At 41.2% G+C, this 18986-nt stretch overlaps 1 protein-coding gene across 4 annotated transcripts in view; it reads right to left on the reverse strand.

Moving 5' to 3' along the window:
- Positions 1-212: 212 nt before the first annotated feature.
- The window catches only part of LOC149436223 (histamine N-methyltransferase A-like), a 41537-nt gene continuing 22763 nt past the window's right edge, over positions 213-18986 (reverse strand). For all 4 annotated transcript variants that reach the window (XM_089661844.1, XM_089661846.1, XM_089661845.1 and 1 more), the window contains exons 4-7: positions 12289-12396; positions 8334-8461; positions 5878-5971; positions 213-1399 (exon numbers count right to left, since the gene is read on the reverse strand). In XM_089661844.1, coding sequence (XP_089517970.1) covers positions 1050-1399; positions 5878-5971; positions 8334-8461; positions 12289-12396 — 680 coding nt within the window. In that variant the 3' untranslated portion in view covers positions 213-1049. The remainder of the gene's footprint in view (positions 1400-5877; positions 5972-8333; positions 8462-12288; positions 12397-18986) is intronic.

Below are 18986 nucleotides of genomic sequence, written 5' to 3' on the forward strand. Positions count from 1 at the left end.
AAATTCCCAGAGCATATGCGTAGGTTGCTGTTAGCAATCAAAGGACCTGGGCACAATCTGAGACCACACGCTGTTTACCCATAAAACACATCAGATTTTTTTTTCCCCATTTAATACTTTCTGTAGTTACATACTATACAAAAACGCAGAGTTCAGGCAGCAGTCAGACTTGTATATGTAAATTAATAGAAACTGCAGAGAAATCAGAGTAGTGAAATTTATATATATTTTTTTATTCATTACAGGTGCTTTTATAGCGCTGACAATTTACACAGCACTTTACATATATTGTACATTCACATCATAAATCATAATGCGCCCGTTATTCACCACCTATTCACCATTCATTTCCTAACATCCAGTGTTTTCTGGGTAGTTGGATTATTTGCCAGCTGGCTATATCTGGCTTTTAAATAGCAGCAGGAACAGCCAATACATATTAGAGAAGGGACCTATCATTCGTGTCTCTTTCTATAAATGTATTGTACAGTATACACTGCTGCAACAACTTTGAGGTCTCTGGCTGAAAACAGAACAGAATGTGCCATCTGCTGGTCAAATATGAAATTACAGTGAGATATAAAAGGACAGTGTTACCATAACCACCTCTATATTTTTTTTTAATGTATTGTTTCTCTAGCAAACTTTGACAACAGCCCTTGTACTCCGGTGGTGATCAAATATGACCAAAATAAAGCTTTATTTCTGTGGAAAAAAAAAAGATAATTTCTTTTGAGTACAGCATTGCATAACTGCACAATTACTAGTTAAAGCAACGCAGTGCCGAATAGCAAAATATGGCCTGGTGATAAAGAGGGTAAAATATTCGGGAGGTCAAGTCAAATTTTAGTGGAATGAAAATTCTAAATTTTGCTCATCCCTATTCCAGATCACTGATGTAGGAGATTCAAAAGGGTTAAAGTCAAAGTCAAACAGTAAGAAAACCAACATTTTTACAGGTAGGACAGCAATGACAATATCAGGATGTTGCTCCTGACAGGTGTCATTAGACAAAGCTTTTGGAAAATTAAAAAAAAAAAAAAAAATTGCTAGCCAACCACAATTGCTTTAATCCTTGTATCTAACAAAATCCTGCCATCTCTCTTGGTGCTGCATTCTGGGCTCTGCAGGTCCTCCATGATTTTAGCTTTGATGTCAGCAGGTGCCATCTGTGCAAAGTGTAATCTCTCTGTGACCCCATCGAGCAACATCTCACCAACTTCACTGCCTTCTACAAAACACTCAGTGATGTCGAAGTACGAGTCGATGTCATGGATCTCGTATTTCACAGGGATGTCATCAAGGATATCGGTGATGTCCTCCGAGCACAATTCCATGCAATAATCTTCCTGTGAGAGCCATTTGTGTTTCTTGAACAACTTATTCCAACCACAGTCCCCTGTAAGACAACCAGTGAGAGGTGTGACTTTACAGGAGCAGCCAATCACAGGCACCGAGCACAGTCATTGGCAGAATCTAGTATTTTACCGTTATTAAAGAGTAACTCCACTTTTGTTGGGGAAAAAAAAAAATTCCCCTCCAGGTGATCTCTGTACATTGCAGGGATTGTAGCAAACCTTGTTGCAGATATCTACCTTTTGTTATTCTGAAGAAATAGCTGTTTGTCTGTGTCCATGTACAGAGTGAATGTGAACGGGAGTGATTTAATAATTATCAGTCAGCTGCTGCAGCTTCAGGGCTATAATGAGGAAAGTAATAGGGTCTGCATCCCTTTAGATTACCAAAAATTACCATTTTGTTGCAGGGGATGCCCAAAATATGACTTGTATCTTAATACTGGGAAAATCAGTATTAAGTAGGAAATTACATTTCTGGGGGCACACCATCTACATACAGAACACCTCCCAGTCGCCATATTGAATTTTACAGAAATTACAACGCTGTAGCTTGAAAAGGAAAGGTAATTTCTACTAACATTCAAATACAATAAGACGTGGGTCATAACTATATATGCTACTTTTTTCTCATGAAAGTGGAGCTACCCTTTACACTGTCACTTTTTTTTTTGCCCTTTGCTTATACATTTACAAATCCATTTTAAAGAGATATCAGATTTTAAAAGGAAACCCACACTGGGGAAATAAAGAGGATGCCATTGTGGACTTTCTTCTGAAACAGCTAGTTGCCTGGTTGTCGCGGTCTCACTTCTTGAGTCTCAGAATAAGCATACAGCCAGTGAAGTCAGAACTGATTTGGATACGTATTCACGGTCAAGGACTCCTGAAGTGATGACAATACTGGATCGGCATGACCAGAGCTGGGACAAGGGGTGGGCAGGAGGAGCAGCTGCTCTGGGCACAATGAGTACTATAGAGATGGAGGGTGCCTTCCTTCTGTTACAAGGCTGACAAGAGTAGTGACTGCAGCAATGATTTTGACAAGCGAGTGACTGCTGGGCTTACGATCACTAATCTTGCACATTATGAATGGGGGGGGGGGGGGCACACAGTTTGTCATCTTTGCCCTGGGAGCTGGATGACCTTGTCCCGACACTGAGCATGACAATTAACATCTCCAAAAAAATAAGACAGCAAAATAAATGCCTATGGAGGTCCCAGGTCCAGCCCAAGGTACCGTTTAGGTTTTCTTCAGATTATGTATCCCTAAAGCCTGGGCGCTGGATCAGGCAAATATTGACTGCAACTGTCATTGCTGATTGCTGTTGATCAGCAATAGGCATAAGCCCAATTATTACTATTATTATCATCATTCCATCATTAACTAGAGTTGGAGAAGTTGCTTCTGTTTACTGTGGCTCCCAATAGGTTAATGTCCCAGGGACACTGGGCCAGAGTGTAGCTCCTCCCTATCATTAACGGGAGGGAGGTTCTTGTCATTTGCTATGTGTCTGTTGTGGTTACTGAAAGTGGTTGTAAATCGCAGACATGAAATATGAACAAAGCTTATCCCTTTATAGTGCGTACTTGTCTCAATCCGGAGCACTAAGTGTCATTTCTGTCTGCTGCCTGCTTCCTCTGCTATCAGCATGATTCACTTCTGACAGGCTTTCCTGACACTAAGAGCTAAAAGGTTGAGAGGGGAGGTGTGCTCCAGGATACAATTTTTGATTGACAGCCTTAGCTCTGTCGCTGTGTGGAGGGGGGTGTCCATTTCCTCCAATCAGCTCTCAGAGCTCTCCCCACTGATCTCTGCACAGTGTATCTTTAGCTCCCTAACTGTTTTCTGACAGCTCAGACAAGCTGTATAACTTCTGTACTTTGGCTATTGATAAACAGGTACAACTTATGTAGGAGGATTTGTTTAAAGTAGGAAACTCTTTTCTTTAAACTTTACCCACAGATAAGCTTATAATAAAGCTCACTTGCAGGTAAAAATGAATATCTCCCAAAAGGTGCACCATTTAGAAGACATTCACCCTTTGTGAGAGCTGGCGCAGGCGCTCTGAAGGAATGGCATACTCGAGCCGTTCCTATAGAGCCCTGTGCCATGGTCCGGGACTCCCGTGAGTGTGTCAGCACGGCTCAGCCAGTCAGATGGCCGGAGCTCGCGAACCCGGAAGGAAGACCGAGTGTAGATGGAAGCCTCTGCAGCAGAAAGTGCTTCCACTTCGGGTCATAATGTGCTAGTATGCGATACATACTGGCACACTATGACATTACCTTGCAGGGGATTTTTTCTTTAGCTGCAGTTTACTACCACTTAATCTCTGTATCACCCGAGGCCAGTCGCTCCACTTGGTATATGTAAAGGTTTACAACCACTTTAAAGAATTTATGTTATTCCAAGCAAGTTAGCTCTTGAAATGCATTAACATTTTTGCATTGGTTTGTATAGTGTTGCCAAGGCCTTCCAGATTCTAGAGGCCTAAGACTTTGTCATGGGATATACTACAGCTTGCAAATTTGCTACTTTTAGGAGTATCTTTTCACTATTTATATCGATAAATTAGGATCTGAACACGCCTGAGTTCATCCCTGATCAGCAATAAAAAAAAAAAAAAAAAAAAAGCCACGAGTGCCACCTGCTGGTGGAAACAGTCAATATAAAATTTTGCAATATTTTTTTATTTGTCCAAATATACAGTATACAGTGGGTAAAATAAGTGTTGAACACGTCACCATTTTTCTAGGTACATATATTTCTAAAGGTGCTATTGACATGAAATTTTCACCACGTCGGTACAACCCATGCAATCCATACATACAAAGAAACCAAAACAAATGAGTTCAGAAATTAAGTTATGTGTAATAAAAAGGAATGACTCAGGGAAAAAATATTGAACACGCTAACTGAAATTTATTTAATATGTCGTACAAAATCCTTTGTTGGTAATGACAGCTTCAAGACGACTCCTGTATGGAGAAACTAGTCGCATGCATTGCTCAGGTGTGATTTTGGCCCATTCTTCTACACAGTCTTTAAATCTTGAAGGTTCCGTGGGCCTCTTCTATGATTCTGTAGTTCTTTCCATTGATTTTCTATTGGATTAAAGTCAGGTGATTGGCTGGCCATTCTAGCAGCTTTATTTTCTTTTAAACCAATTGAGAGTTTCCTTGGATTTGTATTTGGGATCATTCTCTTGCTGAAATGTGCACCCTTGTTTCATCTTCATCATCCTGGTAGATGGCAGCAGATTTTTATCAAGAATGTCTTGGCACATTTTTCTATTCATCCTTCCTGCAATGAAAGTTTGCCAGTACCGTATGCTGGAAAACTGCCCCACACCATGATGTTCCCACCTCCATGCTTCACGGTTGGGATGGTGTTTTTGGGGTGATGTGCACTGCCATTTGACCTCCAAACATGGTGTGTATTATGGCATCCAAAGAATTTTGGGCTGATCTGACCAGACTATACTCTCCCAGTATTTTACAGGCTTGTCTAAATGTTGTGCAGCAAACTTTAAACGAGCTTCAACGTGCTTTTTCTACAGCAATAGAGTCTTGCATGGTGAGCGTGCATCCAGGTCATGGCCTTTGAGTGCATTACTTATTGTTTTCTTTGAAACAATTGTACCTGCCAATTTCCCTGTCTTTCTGAAGCTCTCCACAACTGGTCCTTGGCTCTTGGACAACTCTTCCGATACTTTTTTTCACTCCTCTGTCAGAAATCTTGTGAAGAGCACCTGCTTGTGGCAGGTTTATGGTGAAATGATGTTCTTTCTACTTCCAGATTATGGCCCCAACAGTGCTCACTGGAATATTCAAAAGTTTAAAATCCTTCTTTGATCAATGCCATCAGTATGTTTTGCAACAATACAGTTGCAAAGCTTTTGAGAGAGCTCTTTGCTTTTACCCATCATGAGGTGTTTTTCGTGGGGCGCCTTGGTAATGAGCCACCTTTTTATAGGCCATCAGTTGAACCAGCTGATATTAGTTTGCACTGACAAGGGGCAGGATTGCTTTCTATTTACTGAAATATTTCAGCTGGTGTCTGCGCTTTCCATGCCTTTTGGCACCTCCCTTTCTTCATGTGTTCAATACTTTTTCCCTATGTCATTCCATTTTTATTACACATAACCTGATTTCTGAACCTATGTGTTTTGGTTTCTTTGTATGGATGGGTTGTTGCCAACAAGTGGTGAAAATTGCATTTCAATAGCACCTTTTAGAAATAATTACTGAGAAAAAATGGTGATGTGTTTAATACGTATTTTACCCACTGTGTATATATATATATATATATATATATATATATATACACACACACATACATACATACATATATATATATATATATATATATATATATATATATACACACACACATACACACATATATATATATATATATATATATATATATATATATATATATATATATATATATATATATATATATACACATACACATACATATATACACACAAGCAGAACAGCAATCTATAAAACTCACCTCTTATGATGGTGATGATAAGCTTTCCTTCTGGGGACAGACAGGATATGAAAAACTCCAATGTTTCTTTTACTGGCTTTGTATAATAGATCATCTGAAACACATAACTGCACTTTGCTTACCAGTGCATGCTTAGGAAAAGGAACACTTATTTCTTTAAATAAAACAGAACATAAAATAATCATATAAAATACAAAATTGAGACGTCATTTCATTTTAATCTGCAGCTGCTATTATGTTTCATGAGAAAAAAAAGTTTTGTGCCCTTAAATATTAGACATGTGCAGATTGAAAAAAATTAGTTTTTGTTTCAATTCGTTATTGAAAAAAATTATTTTTGGTTACATTTTCTTAGTTTTGTTTTTGGAATTCCTTTAGTTACACTTATTCATTTTCAAATTCAATTCAACCAAATCGGATTCTAATTCTGTTTGAAATTCAAATTTCGGAAGACGCTTATATTCCATTTTATTCTATTCTATACCTCCCACTTACACCAATGATGAGGCACCATTCTTCCAACTGACACCAATGATAAAGCACTATTCCTTCCTCTGACACCAACCGATGGGGCACTATTCCTTCCTCTGACACCAACGATGGGGCACTATTCCTTCCTCTGACACCAACGATGGGGCACTATTCCTTCCTCTGACACCAACGATGGGGCACTATTCCTTCCTCTGACACCAACGATGAGGCACTATTCCTTCCACTGACACCAAACGATGGGGCACTATTCCTTCCACTGACACCAATGATGGGGCACTACTCCTTCCACTGACACCGATGGGGCACTATTCCTACCACTGACACCAACGATGGGACACTAATTCCCCTAACATCAAAGATGGGATTTTCTACTACCACAGGCCAAAGACTGACCCCCCTAAAATCTGAAGCACAGTAGACTGGCCCTTTGTTTAGAACATTTGGAGACCCCGGACTAACAGGATGAAGACTTATTTTCCTCAATGATGCTTCCAGCCTGCAAACAGGGCTGCCAACCGTCAGTAAATTTATGGACAGTTTGTAATAATCGGTGATTACGTGTTATGGGTATGATCACGGATTGTCTTCGTGTTTAATCTCATTTTTCAGGTTGTCAGTAAAAAAAAAAAAAAAGTGCTCCGTTAGTCAATTTTCCATGTGTTGTCAGTAAAAATGCTGCAAAAGGTTTGAAACACTGCCTGCAAGTAATCGCATTATCTGAATCAACTCTGTCACTCAGTCATCAATGGGAACCCAAGCTGTCAGCCGCAGTCGGGATTGAGAGTCGGCAGTTGTGCAAATTGTTGGCTGCTAGCTCTCATAAGAGGAGGGGGGCATAGAAAAACAGAATGTTTAACCACTTGCCCTCCAGAGGATTAACGCCTTCCTGACCAGGCCATTTTTTTTTTAGATACGGTGCATCGTTACTTTAACGGACAATTGCGCAGTCATGCAACTCTGCACCCAAATTAAATTTATGTCCTTCTTTCCCACAAATAGCGCTTTATTTAGGTGGTATTTGATCACCTCTGCGGTTTTTGCACTATAAACAATAAAAGACCGTCAATTTTGGAAAAAAAACAACAAACTTTTTTTTGACTCTTTGCTATAAAACATATCCGGTACAAAAATTAAAAAAAAAAAAAAAAAAAAAAATCTAATTTAGTCATAAATTTAGGCCAAAATGTATCCTGTGACATGTCTTTGCTAAAAAAAATGCCAATATGTGCAAATTAATTGGTTTACGTGACCTCTCCAGTAACACCGATACAGTGATCAGTGCTAATAAAAAGCACTGACACTGTACTAATGGCTCTGGGCAGGAAGGGGTTAACATGTGGGGCGCTTAAAGGGTTCACTGTGTGCTGTGCTTTACACTGTAAGCACACTGCTTTGTATGGCTCTGCTATGCACTGGGCAGGAAGGGGTTAACATGTGGGAGCGCTTAAAGGGTTCACTGTGTGCTGTGCTTTACACTGTAAGCACACTGCTTTGTATGGCTCTGCTATGCAGAGCCATACAAAGCAGTGTGCAGGAGCTGACAGGAGAGATCTGTATTGTTTACATACAGGTTTCTCCCCTGTCCGAGATACTCGGCGATCACCGGGTGCCGGCGAGTAATCACCGGCCGGGACCCGGTGATTGACAGCCGAGGCCGCGAAGGGTAGGGCGCGCGTGTGGCTCGCACGTGCCCCCCCACCCTGAACTGCAAAATCACGTATATATACACACACATGATTTTGCGCACACATTCCGCCCTGTGGCAGTATTTCTGTTATAGGGTGGAGGGGAAGTAGGATTTGTGTGTTAAGATAAATAGAACTTGTGTTGAAGGATGTCAATGCTGAACCCATAAAGAGCAGGGCACTCTAGAAGTAGCTTGTGGAGTTGCCCATTTCATACAGCAGGGCTCACTTCCCTTTTTAGTCCGTCTGTTTACTCTGTAACTTCAGTTTAAACATTACCTGAATCATATGAATGAGATCGAACTTCGTAGAGGTATTTTGCTTGGCGTCTTGTTCGTACTGCGCTGTGGTCTTTTCATGCCAAGTGAAAGTTACACTCCTCAGGTCTGGTGTTTTGGATAGATTGGCTAAAAAAGAAAGCCATGACGACACTAACTATTCAAATGGTATAGTAGAGGAAATAGTGAAAGGCAATTAAATAAATGCATTTGGGATATTGTATTTTAGACATGTTACAAAGGAACTAAACTGTATCTGAGCACCACAAACCGAACATACTGTTTAAAGTATTACTAACCCCACAACAGTAACATCAGTCTGTATATGCACTGTGCAAAAAGGCAGTTTGATCCTGTCTTCTCTGATCCTCCCCTTCTTCTACTGTCCCCAATCTATCTACTGATTGTACAGAGCCCTAGGAGGCACACTGCACATGCTCAGTTTGGTGTGTATTGCTAGAGTTGTTGGGTGCATGTGATCAGTACAGGGCCAATCAGCACTTTCAAGACAGAGGGTCATGGGTCATGCAGCATCATAGGACAGTCAGAGGAGAATGAAAAACTTCTCCTACAAGCGTTAACCAGTGCTAGGCCAGACACTGATGGAAGTCACAAGACTGCTAATGGGAAAAGGTAGAGGAAATGGTGAAAAGCAATTAAATAAATGCATTTGGGATATTGTATATTAGAAAGGAACTAAACTGTATCTGAGCATCACAAACCGAACACACTATTTAAAGTGTTACTAACCCCACAACAGTAAAATCAGTCTGTATATACAGTAAAGCATGCTTGTTATACTCACTGTGGAACCTAAGGGATTAATCCTCTGCATTGTACAAAAAGGCTGTTTGATCCTGTCTTCTCTGATCCGCCCCTCCTACTGTCCCCAATCTATCTGCTGATAGTATAGAGCCCTAGGAGGCACTCTGCACATGCTCAGTTTGGTGTGTATTGCTAGAGTTTTTGGGTATTTTTGGGTGCATGTAATCAGCACAGGGCCAAATCATCACTGTCCAGACAGAGTCAGGGGTCATGCAGCCTCATATGACTGTCAGAGGAGAATGATAACTTCTACAAGCTTTAACCAGTGCTAGGTCAGACACTAATAGAAGTTACAATACTTTTATATACTGCTGATGGGAAAAGGTATTTAGCAGTTTATATTTAATCAAGCATTAGGAGTCATTCTGCACACTCAGTTTGGTGTGTATTGCTAGAGTTTTTTTTTTTTTCTTGGGAGAGTATGTGATCGGAACAGGGCCAATCGGCACTCTCCAGACAGAGGGTCAGGGGTCATGCAGCCTCATAGGACAGTCAGAGGAGAATGAAAAGTTCTCCTACAAGCTTTAACCAGTGCTCGGCCAGACATTGATAGAAGTCACAAGACTGCTCTAACTGCTGATGAGAAAAGGTATTTAGCAGTTTATGTTTACTAAAAAAATTTGTATTTTCATGTTCTGTGTACTGTGGGAGACCAGATATAGTGAATGCAGGGTCCTGGGTTTAGTTTATTCATTTTTAATATGCAAAGCAAACTCCCCCATCCGCCCATGTCTCCATGCTTTATTTTGTTGAGAAATCATCCCTAGCCCTCGCAGTAGCTTCCAGTTTCTGGCATCACACAGTGGGAGGGAACAACTTTAGTTTCCCTCACTGTGTGCCTGGAGTCAGATGCCGCTGGTCACATCCTTACAGGACTCCCCAATCGCTCGGGAGGCCCTGGTAAACAGGGCTATGGCGGGAGGGGGGGTGGGACCCCCTTTCTTCACCAGTAAAATTAATCCAGTGGCTGCTTAGGAGCTTGGATTACTTTTACTCAAGAGAGAATCACTGGGGCTAAAAAATGATACCGGGATTAGGATTGTAGCCTCAACCATGATCCCAGTATAACCGCCTCCATGCCAGGTCGTATATATACATATGGCGGTAGGGAAGTGGAGCTGTTAAAGAGCCTTCTAATTCCTCTAAACATCCCCTGCACCCCTCTCACATATATATTTTTATATATAGCTGCACCAAAAATAAAGCCCACAGGTACTTGAAGAAGAATTCCAGGTATGGATATTTTGAGCATAGCTACATTGATCCAGCTTGTACCGCTATAACTATGCATGATCCATACCTGGCCGATGCAACTGGAAGCTAGAAATCACTGACCCAAAGGCTTTTTTTTCCTCAGAAAAGTACAGGAACGCAACTACGACCCCCCTAAATCCTTCTCCCTCCCATACACACACCATCCAAATTGCATCAAATAGAGTGTGTAGTCAAATTTCATTAACAGTGGGAGGATCTTATAGGGGCATTAAATATCAGGAGTGCACTACTTACATAGTGCAGAGTTCAGGGGGGTTACATACAGAGTGCAGAATTCAGGGGTGTGCTAAGTACATAGTGCAGAGTTCATGCAAGAGCCGTATACAGAATGTAGAGTTCAGGGGTGCGCTACAGAGTGCAGAGTTCAGGGGTGCGCTACACACAGATTGCAGAGATCGGGGCTGTGCTACGTACATAGTGCAGAGTTCAGGGAAGAACTGTATACAGAGTGCAGAATTTGGTGGTGTGCTACATACATAGTGCAGAGTTCAGGGAAAAGCTGTATATAGAGTGTAGAGTTCAGGGGTGCGCTACACACAGATTGCAGAGTTCGGTGCTGTGCTACCTACATATTGCAGAGCTCAGGGAAGAGCTGTATACAGAGTGTAGAGTTCAGGGGTGTGCTACGTACATAGTGCAGAGCTCAGGGAAGAGCTGTATACAGAGTGCAGCGTTCAGGGGTGTGCTACACAGAGTGCAGCGTTAAGCCTTCTTCCACAGCTGCTTTCCTCTGCATCCCCCATCCACCTCTCACCAGCTCGGACCTTCACATGCAACCCCCCCCCCCCACAACTGCCCCCATCTTCCAACCCCCTTCTTCAAAAGTTCCACCATCTTTCCCATGTCTTACTTTTATTGCTGTGTAACGCTGAAGCACCCAGGTGGCTCTAGTACCTCTCTGCACACTACAGTGGCTCTGTCTCTCTCACTTGCAGGGAGTTCCTGTAGTGGGGGTGTCAGCATCTGCATTGCACCCTGGGCACCTGCATCTCCCTTGTCCCCATCCTGCACTCAGTGGGAGTCACTCAGGAGATCAGGGTGACAAGCTGTCACTTGTAAACACAGAAGCTGGACTTCTGTGTATACAAGTGATAGTGGTGAGCAGGGAGCAGAAGGCCTGAGCCAGAAAGGGGGAACCAAGTTCCAGCTGAAAAAAAGCCCTATATATACCCAGTGAAGTGACTGGCCTCAGGTGATACACACAGATGAAACATAATCCACCTAAATAAGTTGTATCTGTCTATCTGCAGTGTTCTCTTCTCTGCATCCATTCAAAGTGCTGAATTTATAAATCTTGCCCGAGAGTTCAGAAACCCCCCCCCTCCTGCCACACAGCACACAGAAACAGAGCAGAGGCTGTCAATTTCCTGGAGGTCCCTCCCTGTCACCAATTTTCTCATGGTGTCAGGAGAACTTGTTAGAAGTGACTCATGCTGATAGCAGAGGAATGAAGCAGGAGACAGAAATGGCACTTACTGCTCTGGAATGAGACAAGAACATACTATAGAAGGATATGTTTTGTTCATATTTCATGTCCAAGGTTTACAACCACTTTAGAATGCATTATGTTAAGGTAGACTTTTCATTTGAATGGGCATTCTAATGCACCAAAAAGGTCCATGTACTATTTCTGACAGGACATATACAACAAGGTGCATTGGGGTTGGAAAAAAGGGACTGGACGAATGCATGCAGCATGTATTCCACTTGTTAACACCAAAGTGTTAATGGTACCCAATCTGTAAAGTACAGCTGCTACCTATTACAGGAGCAGTACTACCTGAGCCATTGACCCTACTGGCAGATCAGCAGTTGCCTCTTGTACATTAGTCCATGTCAATAGATACAACACTTACCTTTGTAAAGCTCTATTTGTTTATGGTTTGGTTCAATGGTTTCACTACTGATCTTGAGGTCAGGTCTGAGTTTTTGTAATGCTGAAAGGATGTGCAAGTCCATTTCACCTGGAATAGAGTATTGGCATAATAAAGCACAGGGGTTTTGGCACTAAAAACTAGAACACAGGGTAGGTCTTAAAAAAAAACTCTGATCAACCCCTAACCAGCTGATCCTTTAAGCACATCCATTTGGAGGAAACGCGTTGGGGCAGAGCATGAGCTGACGTCATTGTGTAAGCTGGAACTAGTAGTGCTGTATACTGTTTGACATGCCCTTTACGTGGATAGATTTAGAGTAGACACACCGTATATTTGGCACTATTGGAGGTATTTGTTTATGGAGCGAAAGAGGTGATCCAAAAGAGATTTCCTGTGATTCCCTCATTTCTGGATGCACTGGCTGCAGCAGAGTCCACACACTTTAAAAGGGCATTAAGACCACCTATAATTTGGGGTCTTCTTGCTTGGTAAGAGGCTGTGCGGGGCATGGTGGTGGGATATTTTAAGCAGATCATTCACATGGATGGACTTTTTACTTATATTTTCACTGAAGGTGTTAACATATCTTCACTTTAGTTATTCATTTGAATAATTTGTTTATGCATTTGACATACTTATGTTGCATTTTATATGGAGTCTTAAAGGCACAGCTGGACAATATTGTGGAACAAGATTGAACACTTGTATTTTAGTGTAATTGAATGCAGCGGTGAGGATATATTATTGTCTTTTAGTTTCTGCACTAAACACAGTATATTACTTTTTAAACAAACCCCTAACAATAAAGCCAACCCTATCACTCAACCCTTCCAATAACACTTACTATAATCCCTAAAAAAAAATCCCTACAGTTCAGCTTCAGGTAGATATGAAAGACACATTTATGCAGCTCTGTATTCATTAACACGGCATCAGAAGATGCATTTGACTGAATCTGACTTTATCTTCCTCTTGCAATCTAGGAGACCAAGAAGCAGCACAACGTGCCAAGCAGATAATATGCTGACAAGGTACATGCCGATAGGAGGAGAGAGCAGAGTGACATGGAGATGAGCTTATCAATGTGCTGCCTATCCGTGATGCAGTCACAGGCTGGGGGGGTGGAAGCGAGACCTGTAATGGTTTGTTAAAACTGCACTGTATCTGCGCACCACAAACCAAAAGCACAATTTAAAGTGTTAATAAACCCACAACAGTAAAATCAGAGATTGGACTTCATAAAGGTTTTATTTTGCTTGGCGTCTTGTTCGTACTGCGCTGTGGTCTTTTCATGCCAGGTGAAAGTTACACTCCTCAGGTCTGGTGTTTTGGATACATCGGCTAAAAAACAAAGCCACGACAACACTAACTATCCAAATGGTATAGTAGAGGAAATAGTGAAAGGCAATTAAATAAATGCATTTGGGATATTGTATTTTAGACATCTTACAAAGGAACTAAACTGTATCTGAGCACCACAAACCGAACATACTGTTTAAAGTATTACTAACCTCACAACAGTAACATCAGTCTGTATAAAAAGGCAGTTTGATTCGGTCTTCTCTGATCCTCCCCTTCTACTGTCCCCAATCCATCTACTGATTGTACAGAGCCCTAGGAGGCACACTGCACATGCTCAGTTTGGTGTGTATTGCTAGAGTTTTTGGGTGCATGTGATCAGTACAGGGCCAATCAGCACTTTCAAGACAGAGGGTCATGGGTCATGCAGCGTCATAGGACAGTCAGAGGAGAATGAAAACTTCTCCTACAAGCGTTAACCTGTGCTAGGCCAGACACTGATAGAAGTCACAAGACTGCTAATGGGAAAAGGTATTTAGCAGGAACTAAAAACTGTATCCAAGCAGTACAAACTGAACACACTATTTAAAGTATTTCTAACCCCACAACAGTAAAATCAGTCTGTATATGCAGTAAAGCATGCTTGTTATACTCACTGTGGAGCCTAAGGGGTTTATCCTCTGCATTGTGTAAAAAGGCTGTTTGATCCTGTCCTCTCTGCCCCTCCTTGTTGAAATGACTACCTGATACAGACTGAACCCGTGGTCACATGCACATGCTCCGTTTGGTGTGTATTGCTAGAAAGGTTTTTTTTTCCCCCTTAGGAGAGTGCATGTGATCAGCACAGGGCCAATCAGCACCGTCCAGACAGAGGTCAGGGGTTTCACATCCTCCTACAGCAGAAAGAAAACGCCTCCTACAACCTTTAACCAGCGCTCTGCTGAAGTCACAAGACTGCTCTAACTGCTGATGAGAAAAGGTATTCAGCAGTTTATATTTACTAAAATAATTGCATTTTCATTTTCTGTGTCCTGTGGGTGACCGAATATAGTGAATGCAGGGTCCTGGGTTTAGAAACATTTTAATTTAATATTCAAAGCAAACACCCCCATCCATCCATGTCTCCATGCTTTATTTTGCTGAGAAAGCACTTTGAAAAATACCCCCTTAGTATTTCTGGCTGTGGCCATGTTGTGTAAGGGCAGATGATTCATGTAGCGTTTACTTGCTAGAATCCATCTGCCCTTAGCTCAGGCATGTAAGCAGATGGGTGTGCTTAGCTAAGAACTCCTCTTCCTCTCCTAAAAACTCCTGGGATGTATGCCATAGTTTGCCTAGGCATGGAAAGTAGGAACTAAACAAATGTAAACAGTTTAACACAAATAAATATGATACACTTTCCTATCTATTTAGTAATGCTAGCAGCATAAGGACTCAACATAGTCAATGTTGACTGAGAGAGGAAAGTTCCACTTTAACTGCAGTAGAGGAAAAAGCTCAGGTGTCAGCCATGCCATACAGGGCAGTGCTGTGTAATTCTTAAAATTGGATGAAGACGAAAATTTAAAAAAATTCTTGGCAAATAAAGCAGTTTCCTTACATGTATGTCGACGTATGCATAGCTGAGAGCATGTCGGGACCAGAAATTCTTATTGTAATGCTGCAAGTGTTTAGCTTACACAGATGACACTGCAGGTAGAAATCAGGAGTGAACACAGTCAGGCCTAGATCTAAGAAATGCTCACCCTGGGCAAACCGCACCTCCTGTATATATTAAATGCAACTTAAGAACATTACTGGATAGTATGATATATGACTGCAATGTGTCGGCAAATGACAAATATCCTAGGAGACTCGCTACAATTAGGTGATGAATGTTATTACCAACCACTTGCCCTCCGGAAGATTTACCCCCCCCCCCCTTCATGACCAGGCCTTTTTTTTTGCTCTATGCCGTTGCATTATTCTGACAATTGTGCAGTCGTACAATGCTGTACATAAATTAAATTTGTACAATTTTTTTCCCACAATTAGAGCTTTGTTTTGTGCTATTTGATCACCCCTGGGCTTTAGCTATAAACAAAAAAAGACTGACGAATTTAAAAAAAAAAAAAAAAAGTATATATATATATATATATATATATATATATATATATATATATATATATATATATATATATATATATATATATATATATAATTTTCTGCCACTAAACATATCCAATAAAAAAAAAATTGAAAAATCAAGTTCCTTAATATTAACCCAAAATGTATTCTGCTACATATTTTTGGTAAAAAAAAAAAAAGAACTCCAGTAAGTGCAAATTGATTGGTTTGCGCAAAAGTTATAGCATCTGCATCTAGAAACTATGGTGTATATATAGTTTTATGCTAGTAATGGCAGCAATCAGCGAATTATAGCGGGCAGTTTTACACTGACACTTTGTGGAAACCAGTGACACTAATACAGCGATCAATGCGAACAATATTTATTTATTTCAGGTACTTCTATAGCGCCGTCAATTTACACAGCGCTTTACATATATATTGTACATTCACATCAGTCCCTAACCCTCAAGGGGTGTATACTCTAAGGTCCCTAACTCGCATTCATATACAAGGGCAAATTTAGACAGGATCCAATTAACCTACCACAGCATGTCTTTGGAGTGTGGGAGAAAACCGGAGTACCCAGAGAAAACCCACGCAGGCACAGGGAGAGCATGGAAACTCCAGGCAGGAGGTGCGGTGGTTGGGATTCGAACCAACGACCCTAGTACTGCTAGGCGGAAGTGCTAACCATTTAGCCACTGTGCTGCCCCACAATATACACTGTCACTGTATTAAATGACACTGGCTGTAAAGGAGTTAACATCTAGGGCAATCAAAGGGTTAAATATGTGCCTAACTAGTATTTTACTGTATAATATGTGTTTTTTTTTTTTGTTTTTTTTTACACACTAATAAGGTTCCGTGCACATTGGGCGTTTTCATAATGCTGGTAGCGTTAGCTGTGTGAAACATATGTAAATAGTGTTGCGCTAACTCATATATAAATAATATTCCATAAAAAGTTCAAATGTGAAAGATCAATCAAAATAAGAAATATAAAATATATAAAGTGCTTGAATGGTGAAAAATCAATACGATGTGCTCCGGACAAATGAAGCCTTTTCAAAAAAACACAGTGCTCCACCTTGACTTAGAGTTCCTCCACCTAAAAATATATCGATGTCGCTCACCTCATACCGTGAACCTATAAATTAATACAGGTCAACCAAGCATGGTAATTCCATCAAAGATGGTCTAGATGGCAGCAGAGCTGATGACAGGCACCCCTTCAATGACAGTATATACGGGACTCTTCTCAGCTTAGCTCCACATATAGAAAGAACAGAAGACATCTCCCATAGTGTAATACTGTTTATTTTCACATAAAAATATTCCAGAGTGTCACTCACATGATAGAAGCAGTAACAGAATGATTTTGAATTTAAAACTCCCACAATGATGTCACTAGGCTCCGCCCCATGCGTTACGCCACCAACCACATTTCATTTTCTGATTGAGCTATCACATTTGAACTTTTTATGGATTATTATTTATATATGAGTTAGCGCAACACTATTTCTATATGTTTTAAGTGTGGGATCACCTTTTAAGTGTTATTGCAGCAGCTCTATTCTATTAGCTTATTCACAAGTTTGATAGCGCATATTGATTATTTTGTTAGCTGTGTAACTTAACATTAAAAACGCGAGTTTTTCAGCATTTTTGCATTAGCAGTTAGCAGTGTTTTGCCGTGTTTAGACCAAAAAAAAAAGCCGGTTTGCCACGATTTTCAGCATTAGAGTGTTTTACAGCTTAAAAAAAACTCCTCTAGAAACCCAGCCAAAAAACACGCATTACAGCCTATGTGTGTATGGATACACGGGATTACATGCTGGGGAGTTTACTGGCTGTAGAAAGAAAAAACACCAAAAAGCAGCAGCTGTAAAAATGACCAGTGTGTGAGGACTAAATGTTACATACAGGTGAAACTCAAATTAGAATGTCGTGCAAAAGTTCATTTATTTCAGTAATGCAACTTAAAAAAGGTGAAACTAATATATGAGATAGACTCATTACATGCAAAGCAAGATAGTTCAAGCTGTGATTTGTCATAATTGTGATGATTAAGGCTTACAGCTCATGAAAACCCCAAATCCACAATCTCAGAAAATTAGAATATTGTGAAAAGGTGGAATATTCTCGGCTCAAAGTGTCCCACTCTAATCCGCTAATTAAGCCATAACACCTGCAAAGGGTTCCTGAGCCTTTCAATGGTCTCTCAGTCTGGTTCAGTAGGAATCACAATTATGGGAAAGACTGCTGACCTGACAGTTGTGCAGAAAACCATCATTGACACCCTCCATAAGGAGGGAAAGCCTCAAAAAAGGTAATTGCAAAAGAAGTTGGATGTTCCCAAAGTGCTGTATCAAAGCACATTAATAGAAAGTTATGTGGAAGGGAAAAGTGTGGAAGAAAAAGGTGTACAAGCAGCAGGGATGACCGCAGCCTGAAGAGGTTTGTCAGGGAAAGGCCATTCAAAAGTATTGGGGACTTTCACAAGGAGTGGACTGAGGCTGGAGTCAGTGCATCGAGAGCCCCCACACACAGACAGATCCTAGACATGGGCTTCAAATGTCGTATTCCTCTTGCCAAGCCGCTTCTGAACAACAAACAACGTCAGAAGCGCCTTACCTGGGCTAAAGAAAAACAGACCTGGTCTGTTGCTCAGTGGTCCAAAGTCCTGTTTCTGATGAGAGCAACTTTTGCATCTCATTTGGAAACCAAGGACCCAGAGTATGGAGGAAGAATGGAGAGGCACACACTGCAAGATGCTTGAAGTCCAGTGTGAAGTTTCCACAGTCTGTGTTGATTTGGGGAGCCATGTCATCTGCTGGTGTTGGTCCACTGTGCTTCATTAAGTCCAGGGTCAACGCAGCCGTCTACCAGGAGATTTTGGAGCACTTCATGCTTCCTTCCGCAGACGAGCTTTATGGGGATGCTGACTTCATTTTCCAGCAGGACTTGGCACCTGCCCACACTGCCAAAAGCACCAAAACCTGGTTCAATGACCGTGGGATTACTGTGCTTGATTGGCCAGCAAACTTGCCTGACCTGAACCCCATAGAGAATCTATGGGGCATTGCCAAGAAAAAGATGAGACATGAGACCGAACAATGCAGAAGAGCTGAAGGCTGCTATTGAAGCATCCTGGTCTTCCATAACACCTCAGCAGTGCCACAGGCTGATAGATTCCATGCCACGCCGTATTGAGGCAGTAATTGCTGCAAAAGGGGCCCAAACCAAGTACTGAGTACATATGCATGCTT

This window comes from Staurois parvus, unplaced genomic scaffold (assembly GCF_062004578.1).
Source record: "Staurois parvus isolate SC_StPar_1 unplaced genomic scaffold, SC_StPar_1.0 ptg001397l, whole genome shotgun sequence".
Classification (NCBI taxonomy): Eukaryota; Metazoa; Chordata; class Amphibia; order Anura; family Ranidae; genus Staurois; species Staurois parvus.